Here is an 18,332-nt window from a genome sequence, read left to right as displayed (position 1 = left end):
TTTTGCTGAACCACCTTTATCTTGATTGCAGCACTCATTCGCTCTGTCATTGATTAGATTCTTCTGCATTGTCACAAGATTTATTTCCACCCACTGTTTTATAAATTTTTCACCAAGATCTTACAGTGATGAAGGTAGAGTCTGACTGCTGCGCAAAGTCTTCTTCAGCACATCCCAAAATATCTTAATGGGGTTAAGGTCTGTGCCAATCCATGTGTGAAAAATTATCTCTCATGCTGCAACAACCACTCCTTCACAATTCTAGCCCATCATTGTCATCTTGAAAGATATGCAGATGCCATAAAGGAAGAAACTGGTCATTCAGTATATTCAGGTAGTCAACTAATCTAATTTCCTGAGCATTTACTCCTACTGAAACTAGACCTGACCAACCGCACCAACCCCAGATCACAGCACTGCACCAATAGGTTTGTACAGTAGGCAATAGACACAAATACTGCAACAGTACTTCACTTGCCTCACTTTCTGCCATGAGTCCGCATCACTCTAGAAGAGGGTAAATCTGGACTCAGACTGTATGACCTACTTCCAGTGTTCCAGAGTCCAATTTAATGCTCCACAGCTAATTTTTACCAAAACCCTTTTCTGGTTCGCCTCACTGACAAGTGGTTTTCCTTTCCTTTTTTCATACTGCTTTGGTCAGTCCTTTACCCAATTTCTGTAGATTGTAGAATCTTCTCAGATATTTTTTCTGCTTGATGCATGCCAATTATTTGGCCCTTCTGAAACAGACCAACATCTTTTCAACGACTACCGAATGTGTCATTAGATTTGTTTGTTTTTTATTTATAAATGAGAAGCAAACCATTGCACCAGTTGGGGTGAAATAACTTGCTGCCAGCTGAACCATAATCACCTATGCCATAATCATCCAATGGGAGACTTGTACATATTTGCTTTGTTAAATCCAGGTGGTGACTTTTTTATTTGGCCCGTTAGTGTGTAAACCCTTGTTGATTTTTTTTCCCCGTAGTAGTGATGTTCTAAAGTAACAGTTGTTCAGAGGAGGGATCTGCAATATATTTGTTTTTATCTAATCCCCACCTTTTAGCCAACTGGGGAGATGACATAGAATTGAAACCAACAATGTCTCCATTTTTGCAAAATTGGCAAACTCAAGTAAATCACTGCCATTTAAAATGGAAGGTGTACTGAAACACATGGCAGCAAAGTCATGTCCCATTGTCCACATTTTACTGCTTCATCAATGGCATAGTGAAACGTCTTGTTCAAAGCCAAAGAAAATGAAACTTTGATAAACATAATACACTAAAACCTACAGCCTAAATGACTTAACATGGGGTCAAAACTGGAAGACGGCACGAGATAATCTGTCTGCCAGTCCCCAGTTTATAAGGTGCTGTTCATTCAGTGTCTTTAGCAGAGGATTCAACACACTTCTACATTTAGTGAATGAGTCACTGGGACCAAAGGTCGCAAAGACTCCCAATTGCTTTATGATTGTATTTTCAGACTGCTCAACCAGAGTGAAGTAATAAACTGACAAACCAACCCCCAGGTCCAGGTTTTCTAGTCCACAGCAAACATTAAAAAAATGTGATCATCTCAACTTGTATCTGAATCACTGGGCCAAACTAATCGAAAATGAAACGCACAATTGAAATAGAAAAACTGGCTAAAATAGATTCATATGACCAAGTTTAACAATGCATATTTAGGTATGTGAAACATGTTTTTAAAAGTTCAATCAAAAATTCTGAGTTGAAGTCTATTAAAAACATAACTTACAATAAGCAATCTCCATTTTCCATGCTTAGAATGAAGATTTAACACTCTCTACTCAACTAATTATAGTTCAAGTGGTTAAAAAAGGGGCTAAATTAATCAAAGTAGGTTTGCCCTCTGCCACGTTTGTGCCCCTTTAAACATTTAGCATTTATAAACTAGGGAATCTTAATAAGAATGAATGCACGCAATTTCTGGTTAAATATATACAGTACTGGTATCTATGCAACATACATTTGGTGTATGTGAGTTGTTTAACAGCAAGGTTCTTTTTTCAAACATCCCAAAGAAAAGATGGCCGATTGATCCAGCTTATGATCAAACTGCATATAACACAGTGCCAGGTGATGTGTTATTTATCTGAAAGGGTTTATCTTCTAATCTTCTCACATTGAAAGGCACAGCAGATACCCATTTACGTGATGGGAGTCAAAGATTTAACCAAGGAGGCAGGGCTGAGCCGTTTGCAAGCCATCCTGAGTAATACCCAGGTGAGATGGGTAGATGGTAGAAGTAAAAGACATTAAAGAGATGGTGAAAAACCTCACAGACTTTAGAGGCTTTAAGACAAATGTGCAGCTGGAATCTGACAATCTGCAAATATCCCTAAAACAAGGGGAAAAAAACCTGTTTCACTCCTTGCACCATGGATTCACATTGATTCATAGCAGTGTAGATCAGTGCTACAGATTGAAAAATGCAACAAACTACAACTCAAGAGTGTCAGTAATTGGACAGTAATTGCAAGCCTCTTGTCAAAGGATTAAAATGGTGCCAAAAAACTCTTAATGCTGACTCCCATGTAAAGGTTGTGATTTATAAAAAATGTGGCGTGAAAATGTGCGGTCCACTGCCCAAACTCTGACACATCCATACTGGTATGAATAAAATGAAGACGGGGAAATGGTGATACAGATGGTGACTGGGGTCGGGACTTCAAGCCAAAGTGCATTTCTACCTTTCTTTAATGTTTAACATAATCAACGGTTCTGTAATAATTCTGTACATTTATCCACAAAACTGAGGTGTTACAGTCAGAGATGGGGTTAATGTTGCCTTAATGTCCTTGTTAATCTGATCAGTCCTATTCAGTGTTGTATAGTAACGAAGTAAAAAAAATACTTCACTTTTATACCTAAGTATATTTTGGAGTACTTTATACTTTCCAATAGAAATTTTTTTTTTGAGAACTTTCACTTTTACTAAAAAACGAGCGATCGAAACGCAAGTGTTTTGACCCCACCTACTGACTACAAAGTCGGGTCTTGCCTGGGCTTGTTCATCAACACCAATAGGATACACCTGTTTTGCAAAGCCAGTCTAAATTTATCCTACACTTGGTTGTTTATATTATTTTAAGTGAATTTAACCTTCAAAGTTTACCAAAATGTAAAAAAATGTCATTCAAACTGCACTTACTTTTTACTTATACTTTTCAATACATTACTTGAGTACATCTATTTTTACAGTAATTCTTATACTTAAGTACAAGCCATTTCAAATACTTTAAGACTTTTACTCAAGTAACATTTCAGCCAGTGACTTGGACTTTTACCAAAGTCATATTTTGGAGAGGTACTTATACTTTTACTTGACTCCGAGATTTCAGTACTTTATACAACACTGGTCCTATTCTGTCTCTAAAGGTGCCATTAATAATAATAATAATAATAATAATAATAATAATAATAATAATAATAATAATAATAATAATAATAATAATAATAATAATGCTTAATTTCATTTACTGTGGGCACCGAATATATTTATCCGACTATGCACCTGTGACACAAACATTTCTGTTAAACTACACTTCATTTTCGTTCTCTTTGCTGTGGTTGCCATTGGTAAATAATAACACTGATCAGCTTGCTCATTTAAATACACAATTGATTTCATGCGGTGCTTTGCATGGACCTTTTATGCTTCAAGGTGGGGATGTAGAGGGCAACACATGAGGTGGAGCCTTGGATGCAAACTTTGAGGCACAGTTGCCATCTATACAGAAAATAAATGCTTAGTTTTGGACTTTATTATAATTATATTACTTTTTTTGGTCTATTCCATTTTATTAGTGGACTGAATCAATTATGGATTCCATGCTATGTCCTAAGTTCAAAAAGCTATTGCCCTTTCAAGGATCTAGCATGCATGTTGAAAGTTGGTCCTCAAGGGTCACTGTCCAACATGTTTTCAATGTTTCTCAGCTTCAGCACAGCTGATTGTGATTGCAGTTCAGCAACCGCCTGTTCATCAGCTATCAATAGTAATTAGCTGTGCTGAAGCAGGGAAGCCTCTAAAACCTGCAGGATAGCGGGCCTCGAGGAATGATCTTGGTCAGGCCTGATCTGGAGAGAGCGATCCGATCCTTTTCATCATCATTCATCTATTTCTCTTGCTGAAGTATTTATACATCCGTGCTACCATTTTCCCTTTGGTGTCTGTTTCTCTTTCCTCTCACAATGAACCTGGTTCTGCTGCTGGTTTCTTTCTGTTCAAAGAGAGTTTTTTCTCTCATCTGTCATATAAATGCTAAGTATGAAGGATTCCTGCAAAGTCAACAACACAATGCAAGTGAATGTATGTCGCTACATTGTCGAGCCATTGCAAAGACAATCATCTGGGTTTTCTTCAATAGTAAACTGTCAACCAGTCTCTCTGTACAATTTTTGATTCTTTTTTCTTTGTAACGCGCTTTAAGATGGCATGTGGTGTCAACAGGTGCCTTATAATTAAACTGAACGGAAATTGAGTTCTAAGCTACAGCCATACAAACAAATCAAAACCCACTAAAGCTGAACAGTGAAGATTCTGAGTCAAATATAACATTAACCACCCCAGAGGAACCTTTAAGAACATAAGCATTTTTTATAGATTGGACAAAGAAAGGTGACGATTAAGGGTTAAAGGCAGAGCTAAGAATCAAGAGCAAAGTCTGCTAAGATATATATATAAAAAATAAATTTAAGAAACTTAGACCAAAACCTTTTTGCATTTCCAACATGTTAAAACCTAGACTTTATTTTAATCACAGCTAAAGTATGTAATAAAAACAGACCCAATAGATAAATGGAATAACTGCCTGCCATAAATTGCCAGTTAAAATCTATTAAAGCTTCTCATTTCCAGCATCATGAAATAAAACCTGTCTTCATTAGTTGATCATATTATGCTGAAATGATGTCTACCTTGTCAGAGGGTATTTTCTGCCAAATGAAGCATTGGGGTCCTGCTGCCGAATGGCCCGGATTGCCGTGGGTGCTGTAAACATAGAGGAAGCTCCATGTTCAGACAAGACACGGAAGAACGCACCAGGATCCGGAGTCCCGACTGGCTTTCCCTACAATCACATTATAGAGGAAGAGGAAGAAAAAGATGTCAGTTTAAAACTTGAAAATCCAACAAGCTCAATAAAGCACGGACAACTACAGCATCTCTCTCCAAGTTAAACACAGGTTATATTATGCATGGGATTTTTTTTCTTTTAGTATTTCTACATAATGAACACAAACTAAAACCAAAAGTAAACAAATTAGCTAGGAGCTGCCAGAAGTGAGGAAATAAATGAATGAGAAAACATTTGCAACATAATGTTTTCTGTTTATGAAAGACAAACAGGACACCCACACACTATTAACACATCTATTAAATCTGAATAATCCTCTGTATACTGAGGAAAAGATTGGCCCTAAAAACCTGTTCATGCCTCTTGGAATTCCTCATGTTCTGTCGAATTACAACTAAAATAAAAAGCATCTTATGGAAATTAAATGGTGACGAAAATCATGTTTTAGGAGCAAAATTGCAAATAAACATTTTTGTTTTTATTCACCCTCTTCCTTTAATGCGCCGATACACTATTCTGTGGAACCAACTACCTATACATGTCACCTAATTAATAAATACATTTCACAGTCTGTCATATCCCAATAACCTGGGTTATGGCAGCCACAAAATAGGCCTATATCAGAAGCAACAGGACTTTTACTTAAAAAACATTTTCCACTTATGAGTTTTTGGGTTAATCAGAACACCACAAACAGCAGCTTTTAACTCCTGTTCTGGGGTCATATCCCTTCACGGGTTCAAGAGTAAGAAATCTTTCCCATGTAGGACAGAAGCTACGCACTGCTGCGCTGAATACGGACAGTCTTACCAACACCTTTTTGTGATGGATGCAAAGAAATGATGCTAGTCAAATTAGTTTTACAGCTCTCCAAAAAAGAACTACAAAAGATAAAGCTACACAAACAGAGCAAACGGATAAGGCCCCCCGTTATAAAACCCATCAAATATAAATGTGTATACATTAGTCTTTGTTGCACAGAGTACAAGTAAATAATTAATGCTTTTTTTTTTACCTCTCTGAGTTTGGCTATGTCAATGTGTTGTGCAATTTCACCAGAAGATTCTAAATAAATAACTAGAAGTGAGAGTTATAGAATATTAATAGATTGTTCAAATCAAGGGTAAAACCAATTGATTGTTAGTTAAATTATTATAACTCTAATTTGCCTTTTCACCAGAGTTCTTAAACTTTTATACAGAGGTTGAACTCCTAGATTGGCTGTTAAGATCCAGTTGCCTTTACCAATTTAGTAATTGAGACCATAGTTATCAGCAGTTATTAATCATCAACCAAAGAAATTCTCTCTGTTCATTCAAATGTTAAGAAGAGGGTGGGTCCGACAAAAGGCCAATACAATACAATTGTACATTTGTAAGCTAATAATCACACAGTATTGTTGTATCTAATAACTACGCAAATAGTACCCATTACTGTAAATAAGCACAAGTTTAAAAAAAAGCTTAAAGTGTTTCCAAGAGTCCGTTCAAGAATCTGAGGAAAGTTCATGTTTTAAGGCTTAATACATTCAAAGTGTCTCTAAAATAGCAGAATATCAATGTGAAAAACTGTGACGCAGAGATATTAAATGCAATCAAAACTGTGAAAAATTTACAATGACTGAGGCTGCAGGATGGTAGCCTCGTGAGACCATCCTGATCTCGCGAGCTTTCAAGGTTTCACTCGCTAATCAGTCTGGAGACTCTCCGTTACAGAAAATTTGGAGCCGTTCACCAAACGAACGTCCAATCAGCGTTGGCTTTGATGCGGGTTGAGGTGTGACGCAACGAGAAGCGCGACAGTTCAGTCTAAAGAACATGGCGGCTTCAGCCGATGAAACTAGCGTTAGCGTGGCTATCGAGCAAGTTTTATCGGAATTACAGAGTATTTCTTCACTGAAAGAAGAGCAAAACACTGCTCTGGAGGCTTTTCTCAGAGGAAAAGATGTTTTTGCTTGTGGTTGTGTTTTCGTCGTCGCTCTGTTAATACGTCATATGCTTCGTTGACCTGATTGGTTTATTTGGCCCGTCTATCACCAACATAGGCCAATCAGCTAACCAGTATTTTCGCCCCTTCCCAAAATTACTTCAACGGAGTCAGGTTACCAGGATGGGCCAGCTAGAGCCAAAAAAAAAAAAAAATTGGAGGACTCATAAAATGAGATGGCAGCAGCACAGCTCCTAACAGCAGCCAAAACAATGGATAACCCTCTAGTGCGTTCACAGTTCAAGGCAGCGGCTCAGAACCAGTGTGGTTTCGCCTGGTGGCTTAAAGCGGTTCTTCGGTGAACAGCAATTAGAACTGGCTGTTCCGTGGGTTGACCAGAACTGGAGTTTCTCTCATTTGCTTCGGCAGACAGGTTTACAAAACACAGCATCAATCTGGTTTGGAACACGGGAAAAAAAAAATCAAGACACAATTGCCCTGTTTGAATTTATGGGATGCGTCCTCTGAAGGCCAGTTTCGAAGGACGATTACGTCATAGCGCGGCGCCGAGGTCTAGTCGGATTGCAAGACTCCTCGTGATGTGGCCTTAAAATGCTTCCTTTTTGCCCGATTTGAAGGACGGGTCCGATGTATCCTCCCTATCCTTGGATATCCCAGGATTCATCGCTAAACCAAGCGAGCCGGCTGCTCTATGATCAGAGGAAATGGTACTTGGAGCCGAACAGTGGTGGATATTGAAAGTTCAGTTTAATAGAAGTATGTGAATATTTCAGTCTGAAATGAATGAAAATTGTTTTAATGGTTATTGAGTAAGATATGTGGCGGGTAATGTTTAATTTATCTAAAGGTTTTTATCCGTTACTGTGTAAATGAGTTTGGCTCTAAGTTAAGGACAGATTCTAATATAGCTTCATTGTGGAAACTATAAATCTGATAAGATTTTTATTTTTTTATTGCCGTTTTGGACAATTTTAAGTATTTTTTATTGTTGAATATTAGAGATTTTGCAGATATATTTTTTATACATACATTGTTTGGATTTACTTACATCTTTCTACCCCTTTAATAGAATAGAATAAAATAGAACAGAAAATCTCTTTATTGTCCCACAATGGGCAAATTTACAGCAGCAGAAAGATTATTGAAAATGGTCACAAATGTGGACCTTAGAAAAATGTATAAGAATAACATAATAGGGAGGAGTTAAAATATAAACAATAAAATACTGTACTGGAAGTGTTTTAACAATATGAGAGAATAAAATAACCAATATACAGCTATGGACATTTTAAAGTAATGGATATTTGAAAATAACAACACTAGAGATGTGCAAAATGACAGCAGCATGTTATTTAACTGACTAATATTACATTTCTCTTATTTGTTCATGCTCCTGGTGGTTGTCACCTTTATTCCCCTCTGTATTCACATGAGTGAAGCCTTTGTACACTTTACATTAAAAAAAAAATGAAAGAGAAACAGTTCGGTATTCATTCTTTTCCTGCTTTTTGTGTCAACTGACACAGTGGCTAAGCGACAGAGCTTAAGACGGTGAAAGCCACCGATGGCTAGACCTGTTTGAATTCACAATTTAAACTCTTCCAGTCTTCTTATTTTCAAGGACTTCAAAGGATCCAGTCCAGGTAGACCTCGTCCTTGGAGGATGCAGCCCATGAATTCGAACATAGCCTATGTTTATCTCCTTGTGAATCGTAGTCAGGGTGCAGTCTGGCTCATCCAGCAAATAGACTCTTCTCAGGATGGGTTTTGGTGGCTGCGATGTAGCATCAACTGAAAACCGGCTCGTCTCTCCCCTTTTGAGGCCCAAAAGCCACAGGCAAGACAAACTTGAATGGAGTCAGCTGCTTAAGTAGACTCTGTCGTAGGGATGTGATGTCAGGGGGGAGCCGCTTCTGCTCAAATCATCATTGGCTGTGTCCATATGAGGCCGACATGTTAAATACCATCTCTGGAGTAACGAACACACCAAATCAAAAGAATCAAGGGGGGGCATTATGAAGCTGTGGAAATAAAAAAGGGGGCCAATGGTGATGGGAATGGAGACAAATGCATGATAATCCTAGAAAGAAATCCTATTAGAGGGTAAAAGGGAGTCATGGTTAACCTTCCTAAATTCTAATAACCAGTTAATAAAGAAAAGGTAAAAAAAAATACAAACAAATCTGTCAAAGTATAGAGACATGCATCACAGAGGTACAGAGAAAGTCTTAATTTACTGTAAGCTGCACTTGTCAGTTACCTTGATAGATAATGGCTTTCATAACTTCACTTGTTGCACTGTAATTCTTATTTTCATCTTCTTAATATAATATATTAAACAAAAAGTAGTGAGTGTAAAGAAAAAGAAACATAAGATGTTGAAAATTGTGAATAGTTATAGCTATGCTGTGTAGACAACCGAGTATGAGTGAAAAAGAATCATCCATAGCCTTCAGGTGGTTAAATTTGACAAAAAAAACACATGTGGAAAATTTGTGGTTTTATTGAAAGGCCAGTCAATTAGATCCCAAATGAGGCTGTTCCCCTCAGGTCAGAGAAATATCACTGATAAAAATCTAATAAAAAACAGAATAATCTGCAAAAATGCAATGTTTTTATTCTCTTGATCATAAAGTCAGACAAAATGCCTAAAGGGTTTTAAACTTTTACATATTTTATGCAGTAACCCAAAAAAAAAAAAAAAAAAAGACATTTTAGGGGGGTATTTTTGTGACTGGCAAAATGAAAGTAACACATACTTCTTTAGGACAAAAGGGACTTAAGTTTTTTATTGCAACTAAAGCAGAAAGTCTTTGTGGTATGTCTACATTTTCAGACCAAAATGCAAGCCTCCTACTTTTCACCGTACAGCTTACCAGTAAGCTTAATCAGACTGGATCAGAAGTCACTGGAAAGAACATTTTTGCCCGGTTTAAAATGCAAAGATAAGTCTTATAGCTGGTATTAGAGCTGGATGGGTCAGGCAAGATAGGGTGGGTTAAATACATTCTTATTATTCACATAAAAGAAGTATGTATAAATTATTCATAAATCCTATTTTGCTTAATTGTCACAACTATGCTCTGAATTTCTATGGTCTACATTTAATAGATGTTGTATTCTGTGTAGCCAGGTTTATTTCATGTGGTCTGCACCATTTCTGTAGCCTGTTTTTATTGTTCTAAGGGGACATACCTCATAAAGAATGGTGCTGTTACCATGGAGTAAAGGAGCATAGCAGATGTAGGAATGGCCAACCACCCAGCCCAGATCAGATGCAGCCCACCAAACCTGTATTAAATAAATATATGCATGTAATATTATGCATCAAAGAACAACAGCTGTATTATCACTAGTAAACTGCACCAAAATGGAGACAAAAAAGCAATAATGTCCTTAACTGTTGAGGCCACGGAAAATGTAAATCAAATAGAAGCTATCTAAATGATAAATGCGGCTGAAAATACTAATTTAAAAACCTATTGCGTATCTCACTGTAATCAGATCATATGAAGTGAAAATGCATTCATCTCCCTCTCTGATTGCTTACACCTCCCCCCCCCCAGAAGAGAAGCAATAAGAAGCGAAAGCTTTATCAACTTACATCTCCAGGGCTGAGACCATAAATATTTGACATGGTCCATTTCAGCATAACAGCATAGCCTGCGGTGTCTCTTACGATGCCCTGGGGAATGAGATAAGGAAGACATTAAAGCAGTGATAGGTATTTCTCAAAGCTAAGAAGAAGGGTTCCACTATCAGTTAAAACATGGAAGTTCAGACATGCACTGTTGAAAGCAATTGTATATCATTTTTGAAAGAATGCTTTTAGAAACCAGCAGTGTCAGGCTCAGTTTTAGGCAATAGAACTACCTAAACATCCTGCAGCAAACAGACAGAAACCAAAAATAAAAAGTGTTCACTTTCAGCTCATTTCTGAAAAGCCCAGGAGACTCCTTTATTTGCCATTAGTTTAAGATAAATTATGCTATTTGCAGGATGTCAATGATTTTTTCATTTATAACTTCTCCAGCAGACATTTTTCTTTTATTTATGTCACAGTGACAAAGTTTATAGCGGCTGTAGATGGTTTCACAACCGTGGAGATCTGATGAGTCATGATCAGGCTCTATAAATAACCATTTAGGATAAAATCAAACAGCAAATCTTACAAGTTCTCCGTTTCAACAAAGTGTTATACAACATCCACTGTGTACTGAAGGAAAATAATTATTAATGCCATTAATAAAAATGCAAAGAATTATCAATTAAAAAGTTAAGGAACAGATAAAAGTGTTATAACTGAGTTTTGCAGATAAAATGTTTTTAAACTAAAGAGGCAAGCTTGCGGGTTCCATCTAAAAAATAATAATAAAATGTTTGAACAGTAAGCCCTTACAGGATATACCTTTATACAATTACTGTGGTCAACAATATGTAGAAGCTTAACATCATATAAATAATGTTTAGGTTAGAAGAAAAGAAAAAGGTGATTTTCATTCCATCTGACGCTTTGCAGCCAGTACATTTTTAGAACAGCTGCACCTTTTGAACATTTTATGCTGGAGGATTCATTGCTTGGCCTATTTCTTTACCAAGAGCATAAATTAACATATTTATGCAGAGGTTTTAAAAATATAAAGGAAAATGTGTTTACCAAACGACTGAATTCTAGGGAGCAAAAATGACTAAATGTCTTTAAACTCTTTCTCCAGGCATATCTATTGATTTTATGTTGTCTTCCATGTATGGCAGATGACAGGCATCCTATTACTGAATCAAATTCTGCTCTGCTATCATTTTTTATTTATTTATTTTCTTTTTATATCCAACACTTTAGAATTGTGCTCAACATTGGGTCAAGACCACACTTGGTTTCGAGTTCTCAGACAGTGTTTAAAACGTTTTTAAATCAAGCTGAACATACCCCTCCCCCCCCAAAAGTCATTTGAGAACAAATATGTAATCCCATCTGAAACCGACAATGAACCTCTGATAATGGTACCTTTGGTGTTCCTGTGGTCCCAGATGTATAGAGAACATACAAAGGATGGTTGGATGGCAGGGGAACACAGTCATGTGGACGAGCGGTTGCCATTTCTTGGTCCCAATCCAGGTTCAGCTCTGGATCAAGAGAAACTTTCTCCTGAAACAAAATGAAATGGATTTGCTCCAATTATGACTCCATTAATTTGGTCTCATCTTCAGGCTGTAGATTTTCCTGTTAGGTCAGATGAATAAACAATAGTTTAATCTGTAGATGCACAGAAAGTGTGGATTTTATCCAAAAATAACATCAGTAAACAGTTTGTCCTTGAGTTTGAGGTTTCTGAAAACCTGCCCATCTGTGGTAAAAACAGATATTTGGATGGGTGAGGAATAACTACAATGATGATCCGTCAATGCTAAATGATTTATAATAAATTAAGTTGAATCAAAATAAAAAATATAACAGAAATAATTAAAATCACAAAGCATTTTTCACAATTTAGCTAAAACGTTAACTTGGGAAAGTAATACCCTTTGTTTTATCTCTTAATGATCTGTGTTGCATTTATCAAAATATGTAGTTTTACATTGACAAGCGAAACTTATATTGCATATTGCTGGGCAATAATAAATTAAAATTGTAGCCTGATATTGGGTTATATTATCGTGATAACATAAGCGACACTTTAATAAATGTCATTACTTCTCAGAAGTCCGTCTTAGCTAACTGTATGGCTGCAACTGTTTACTAAAAACATCACAGCAAAATCCCAAACAACATCCTTGAAGAACTAAAAAAAAATAAATAATCACCTTTTTTCATGGCACCAGTTACATAAAGAAGCATGATTTATATCAATAAACATCTGGTATTAATGTAATTTAATCCTATTCATCACATTTGTTAATAACCCCAATAGCATAAAAAAACAAAAATATTCCAACAATTTTTGGAATTTTTTTAATCTTCTTTGATCGTAATTAATAATTTAGATGATAAATCAAATGTATTATTACTTGAAACTTATAAGGATAATATGATAAATGCCCACCTATAACTATTAAGGATTTCACAAACAAGATTTTCTTCTGGGCCATAAGAGAATATAATTTAAAAATTTGTTTACAATGTTTTTGTAATTTGTGTTATTTTCTATAGCTGTCATAATGGAAGATAAAACTGACTTTGAAAATGTTGTTTATCGTTAGTATATTCATTAATCTTTAAGCTTGATCAACATTAAACAGCATAATGTATTTTTTTCTGCTGTAAAGATAAAATAAAGACTCGGCTCCCAATCAGGATCTCTGCAAAGTTGCAAATTAAATTTCTGAAAGCAGTTATACCGAGTATAGAAGCCTATTTGTTTTGGGAATTTTACAAACCTGCATGCTCTTAATTTTAACTCTAATACCAGATAATTTAAAATTCATTAAATGTCCTCACCATGTTGGGCCTGTTATAGAAGAGGACTTTTGAGGGTCTGTGAGAGCTCATCTCCAGGGCTTTCTTCACCAGCGGGATGTACTCAACTCTTCTGCCTGGCTCGATGCCAAACGAGGCCGTCACCAACAGCTTGGGCTGCAGAAACACCAATCATGTGAAAATGTTGGGGGAAAACAAATTAGAGGAAACGGAGAGTAGTTCACAAGGGGCTTTCTGGCAGTTCTGTAATCAGGTGCAAGCCTCCAGCACACCTGGTGCCTCCTACATCATCAACAGCATTTCCTGTAGCCTTTCAAATTAAGAGAACCAGTGCCTATAAACCTGAACCACAATAATAATGGTGGTAGGAAGTAAAGAAAAACAACTTGTTTTAAAAGAATTTTGGCTCCTTATTTACTGTTCAGTGTCTTTTAATTTTTAACTCTTCACTTTTCAACTGAAATTAAGTTATTTGAAGTAATATAATGCAAAATTAAAATAGTGTTTTACTTTTCTACATTAAAGTTGCAACAAAGCACTAAATAATATATAGCAGTTTTTACTTTTTTAACCTAGAGATTAGCATTTCTCTGAAGTTTAGTGAAAAAAAAATCTAACACATTTTCCTTATATCTGTGTAACTGAACTCATTAACTAAGAAATGCTGGGGTGAGATGTTAGATCTCCTTATGGGTATAAATGTTATTTTGGGGGGGCTTTTGATAATTTATTCCAGCCAGTCTTTTTATTTTTTTATTTTTATTTATTTTTTTAACATGAACTGGGAGTACAAGTTTGAATGTATTGCGAAATTTCTCTAATTGAGACAGTGTTAAAAAAAAAAAAAAAAAAACTGCATATAGGCTCCAATACATAGGCCTATTGCAAGTTAAAGAAAAGTGCACAGATTCCATGGCCATCACCAAACATCTGTATATTTCTGGCTGGAAATCTGGCCACCTATTTTCTTCACTATATTGATGAACTTCATTGGAATTAATTAGCTAAATATTGAAAAAAGTAAAAAAAAATGCTACAGGTTTTCAGAAGGCCAGCTTAATATGACCTGATATATTGACTCAAATGCAAGTATTCTTTTTTTTGGATACAGACACATTTAATTGTGTTAAAGTTCCAACTGTTGATTTAATGTAAACTTTTGTCAATCATCAGTCCATTTAGTTTAATAAACCTTATCCCACAACCACAGCATGACGCTGCCACTACCGTAATTGAAAGCTGGGCAATCAGAATGACTAAAAGGGCCGCTGAAAATTGAATCTCCTCTTTTATTTTTAGAACCCTCTCAGTCAAAACCAATGTAAAACTGCTTAATTGTGAAAGGAGAAGTCAGTGTTCCAGTATCTTCCAGCTTATAATAGCTTTGAGGTATTATAGACCCTGATTCCTGAAGGATTCGGATGTACTTTCATTTATGCTTAGGGTAACACTTAGAAGATTGACACATTCAGAACCATTAAAGAGGGTAATTGGATGTCAACCTTTTAATATCTGAAACATGCATTTAAAACATTCAAACTGAAGTTAACCCTATTAAATTGTATGGACTGTCCTTAAAAGCCAGTTTGATTTCAAGACATGATCCATTAACAAAGCAATAAGGTGATCATGGTTACAGGTGGAATTATACTCAAAGTTTGTTACTGGATACAAAAAAGTTCCTTTTTATTACAACATGGTCAATGATGACGGAGCAAACATCAGTGGAGGTCAAAGAGTGGCTCATGGTAGTGTCAGTATTATGCATAAACGTGTGCAAAGTAAACAAAATGTGTCGTTCCTTGGTTAATGATTAATCATATTGAGCTTAATATAACAAAGGTCGGTCAGGTAGGTCTACATGTATCTTTTAATTATTTACAGAACAGACAAGCAGACTGAAAACACAAAAGGAAGATTTAATTTTAAGTTGGATACAAGCAACTTTAAAAAAAGAAGAAATCCCAAGAATAAAGTAAGGTCTATTGAATAAAATATGATTTATTCTTGATGTTCAGGATCAAATAAAAGGTAAACAGAGGAAAATCCTTACTTTGGCATGATCAATCCGGACTGACAGCTCCTTGGAGGCAAAGCCACCAAAGATGAGGCTGTGCGGGGCACCAATCCGTGCACAGGCTAGCATGGTGAACATGGCCTGGGGCACCATAGGCATATAGATGACAACAATATCCCCTTTCTGCACCCCATTCTTCACAAGGACTCCAGCTAACCTCGACACCTGGATTAGCATAAAGAGGAATTGATGCAGAACACTGAATATAAACTGTCGTTATAGGAAACCCAACCTGTACCTTTTATGAATGTTTATGTGAAAGGATTTTATATAACTATATACACCAGAAATTTTAATATAAATGTACTTTAAAAAGTTACATTTATCTTAAGATTCAAAACAAAATTATTGTGTTCTTTCAACGCCACAAAACCAAACAGGGTTTAATTTAAAACTTATAAATCAGGCTTTATCAGTGCAGCTAATTAGGCTGTCCAGTTCCCTGTTTTATTTGCTACCACTCACCTGGTCCTGAAGTTCCCGGAAGGTAATGATCTTTTTAGTTCCAGCCACCGGGCTGTCATAGATGATGGCTGGCTGTTCTCCACGGCCACTTTCCACATGATGATCCACAGTATTAAAGCACATGTTTACCTTCCCCCCAACAAACCTGCAAGAAAGACAAACTCTCATCACAGACATGCAAGGATTAATGCACATCCAGACAAATAATCTGCCGTTGTTATGCTTTTACAGAAATTAGGAGTTAGTTAAAGGTTCAGGGGTTTTTTTTCCTGAAAAGGACTTCAATGGTTGGCATGACTATCTCTAATGTAAAACAGATCTGACCTCTGCAGTCTCCTGTAATATATTTTATTTCTCTTTTATATTTATAAAGACATGTGAACATATATTCAGCATGATTGTGACTGTGATAAAGATGGGTAAAGCACAATGAACTCATCTGGTAAAGGTCTGTGCTTTGCTGATTACAGCTAATCAATGGCTTACATCAGGCAGATGATTCTGCAGATTTTAAAACAGTTAAACAACAAGAAGGCAGAACAATTGATGTTTATATAACTGTCAGGGTATTTGTTTATCCTTCCACACCAGGTCCTGTAATTGACAGCTCCAAATTTTGTTCTTCTGTCTGAAGGCTGACATTGTGTTCTCTATAAGTTAAGACTCTTTCCCATCTAAATTAGTGAGGAAAGGGAAATTAGCTGGGTTTTTCAAACACAGGTTGACCAGTATTTGGCAACCCTGCCATTGGCAAAACAAAGCCAGGTTTGTCCCCACACTGGCAAACGGGGTTAGCATTGACAATGTCACAAGTGGGACAGAAATCAGGAAAGTGAACAATGGAGAGCAATATGATAGGGAGCCAGGGTATAGTAACTGTACTTATATGTTTGGTTTTTTTGTCCCTCTGATTCTGTCTCACCAGTGCTGCACCGTGTTTATCGAATGTTACTAGCGGTGTGTTGACATTCGTACATTGCAAACAATGGTGTCACGTAAATTAGCGGGTCGACCCAGGTCGGCTAATTCCACTGTACGCCAGTCAGAGCAAGGGGTCGCTTGTTGAGTGGTATGACACAATACAACACGGGTCAGTGAGCCATACCCACTACAAATAAAAGATGATTGTTCCTCGGTTTAAACAGCTATTTTGGCCAGCGAAAAAAAAAATCCAACAACACACAAAAAAACGACATATGTAACTTTCCCCATTTGTTATAAAGACGGTAGTCGATGCAACTAAATTTCCCTGAGACTGTTTATTCGCACCAATTATGCAGGATTGAGATTCAGGTAATGCATGACCGGATCTACACGTGCGTTTACTGTGAAGTTATTAAACACAACATTATGTTTACCTGTTTCAAGGTTCTAAACTTGTCAGCACGTTAGTTGCTGACGAGTTGGTTGAGGTGACAGCAGAGGTAAAGTGATACAGTACAAAGCCAAAGGTAGAAGTTTCTTAATTTCATCATTGTCACATGACATTGTTTCGTCACAGTTTGATTACCTCATTGCCTTTCATCTTTCACACTGCCACTGTCTTCCTTCAGGCAAAACAATACCGCTTTTTTCCACTAGGGGTAGCCAAAATCAACCAAAATTAAAACCTGGCACAACTTACTTAAGCCAAAAGGAAAGTGAAAATGACGTAAATGAAATTAGAATTTCATTTATTTATTTGAATAAAAATAAAACCCAGCTGTTGGATGATCAAAAATACAACAGACGTTATAGAAAACTAAACTCATGATCTTCGAACATTTATTTTGTACCTGGTTGTTAGCCTAGTAAACTAGCCCCATCCGCCAGCGGCCAAAATCATTTTTGCCTGTGAGTTGGTCTAGCCTCGATCAATGCCCAAGGCCCTAGAACTGGCGGGCCAATCACAACGCAGAGATGTGTTTGGAATTTTGGGATTTAAAGTTTTTGAGGGCGGGACGACAAAGCGGTGCAATGTTGGAGAAAGCATAGCAAGGAAGATGGCAACAACTATTTAACAATTCTCGTTTGACTCAGCTTTGGAATCAGTTTTGGAAGGATTAGACTTGGGGTTTTCGTTGAAACGTGAGCAGAAGAGGCTGTACACTCATTCATTTTTAAGAAGGACGTATTCGCTGTTTTACCAACAGGCTGTTTGTTTACACTCCCCCACCAACTTTCTGTCGCTCTTTTTACATCACAGTCAGTTGCACTCATTGGTCAGAGCGTTGGCCAGTAGGCACAGAAAGCTGTTTTAAAAACAAAGGGTTGCTCTTATCAACAATCTTCCGATTACTCACTCATCAGGGCCAAACTAGATTATACATTTAATC

At 36.7% G+C, this 18,332-nt stretch overlaps 1 protein-coding gene across 3 annotated transcripts in view; it reads right to left on the bottom strand.

Annotated features, from left to right (window-relative positions):
* acss3 (acyl-CoA synthetase short chain family member 3) overlaps positions 1-18,332 on the bottom strand; it is a 59,135-nt gene that overhangs the window by 39,384 nt on the left and 1,419 nt on the right. For 2 of the 3 annotated variants that reach the window (XM_038281347.1, XM_038281346.1), the window contains exons 2-9: positions 16,018-16,162; positions 15,529-15,717; positions 13,497-13,631; positions 12,066-12,206; positions 10,665-10,745; positions 10,256-10,351; positions 4,956-5,107; positions 2,187-2,243 (exon numbers count right to left, since the gene is read on the bottom strand). In XM_038281347.1, coding sequence (XP_038137275.1) covers positions 2,187-2,243; positions 4,956-5,107; positions 10,256-10,351; positions 10,665-10,745; positions 12,066-12,206; positions 13,497-13,631; positions 15,529-15,717; positions 16,018-16,162 — 996 coding nt within the window. The remainder of the gene's footprint in view (positions 1-2,186; positions 2,244-4,955; positions 5,108-10,255; positions 10,352-10,664; positions 10,746-12,065; positions 12,207-13,496; positions 13,632-15,528; positions 15,718-16,017; positions 16,163-18,332) is intronic. The other variant, XM_038281348.1, reaches the window with a different exon arrangement.

Source organism: Cyprinodon tularosa, unplaced genomic scaffold (genome assembly GCF_016077235.1).
Source record: "Cyprinodon tularosa strain WSP-4 unplaced genomic scaffold, ASM1607723v1 ctg17, whole genome shotgun sequence".
NCBI lineage: Eukaryota > Metazoa > Chordata > Actinopteri > Cyprinodontiformes > Cyprinodontidae > Cyprinodon > Cyprinodon tularosa.
Note: the sequence above shows the minus strand (reverse complement) of the source record. Positions and strands in the feature narration are given on the sequence as shown.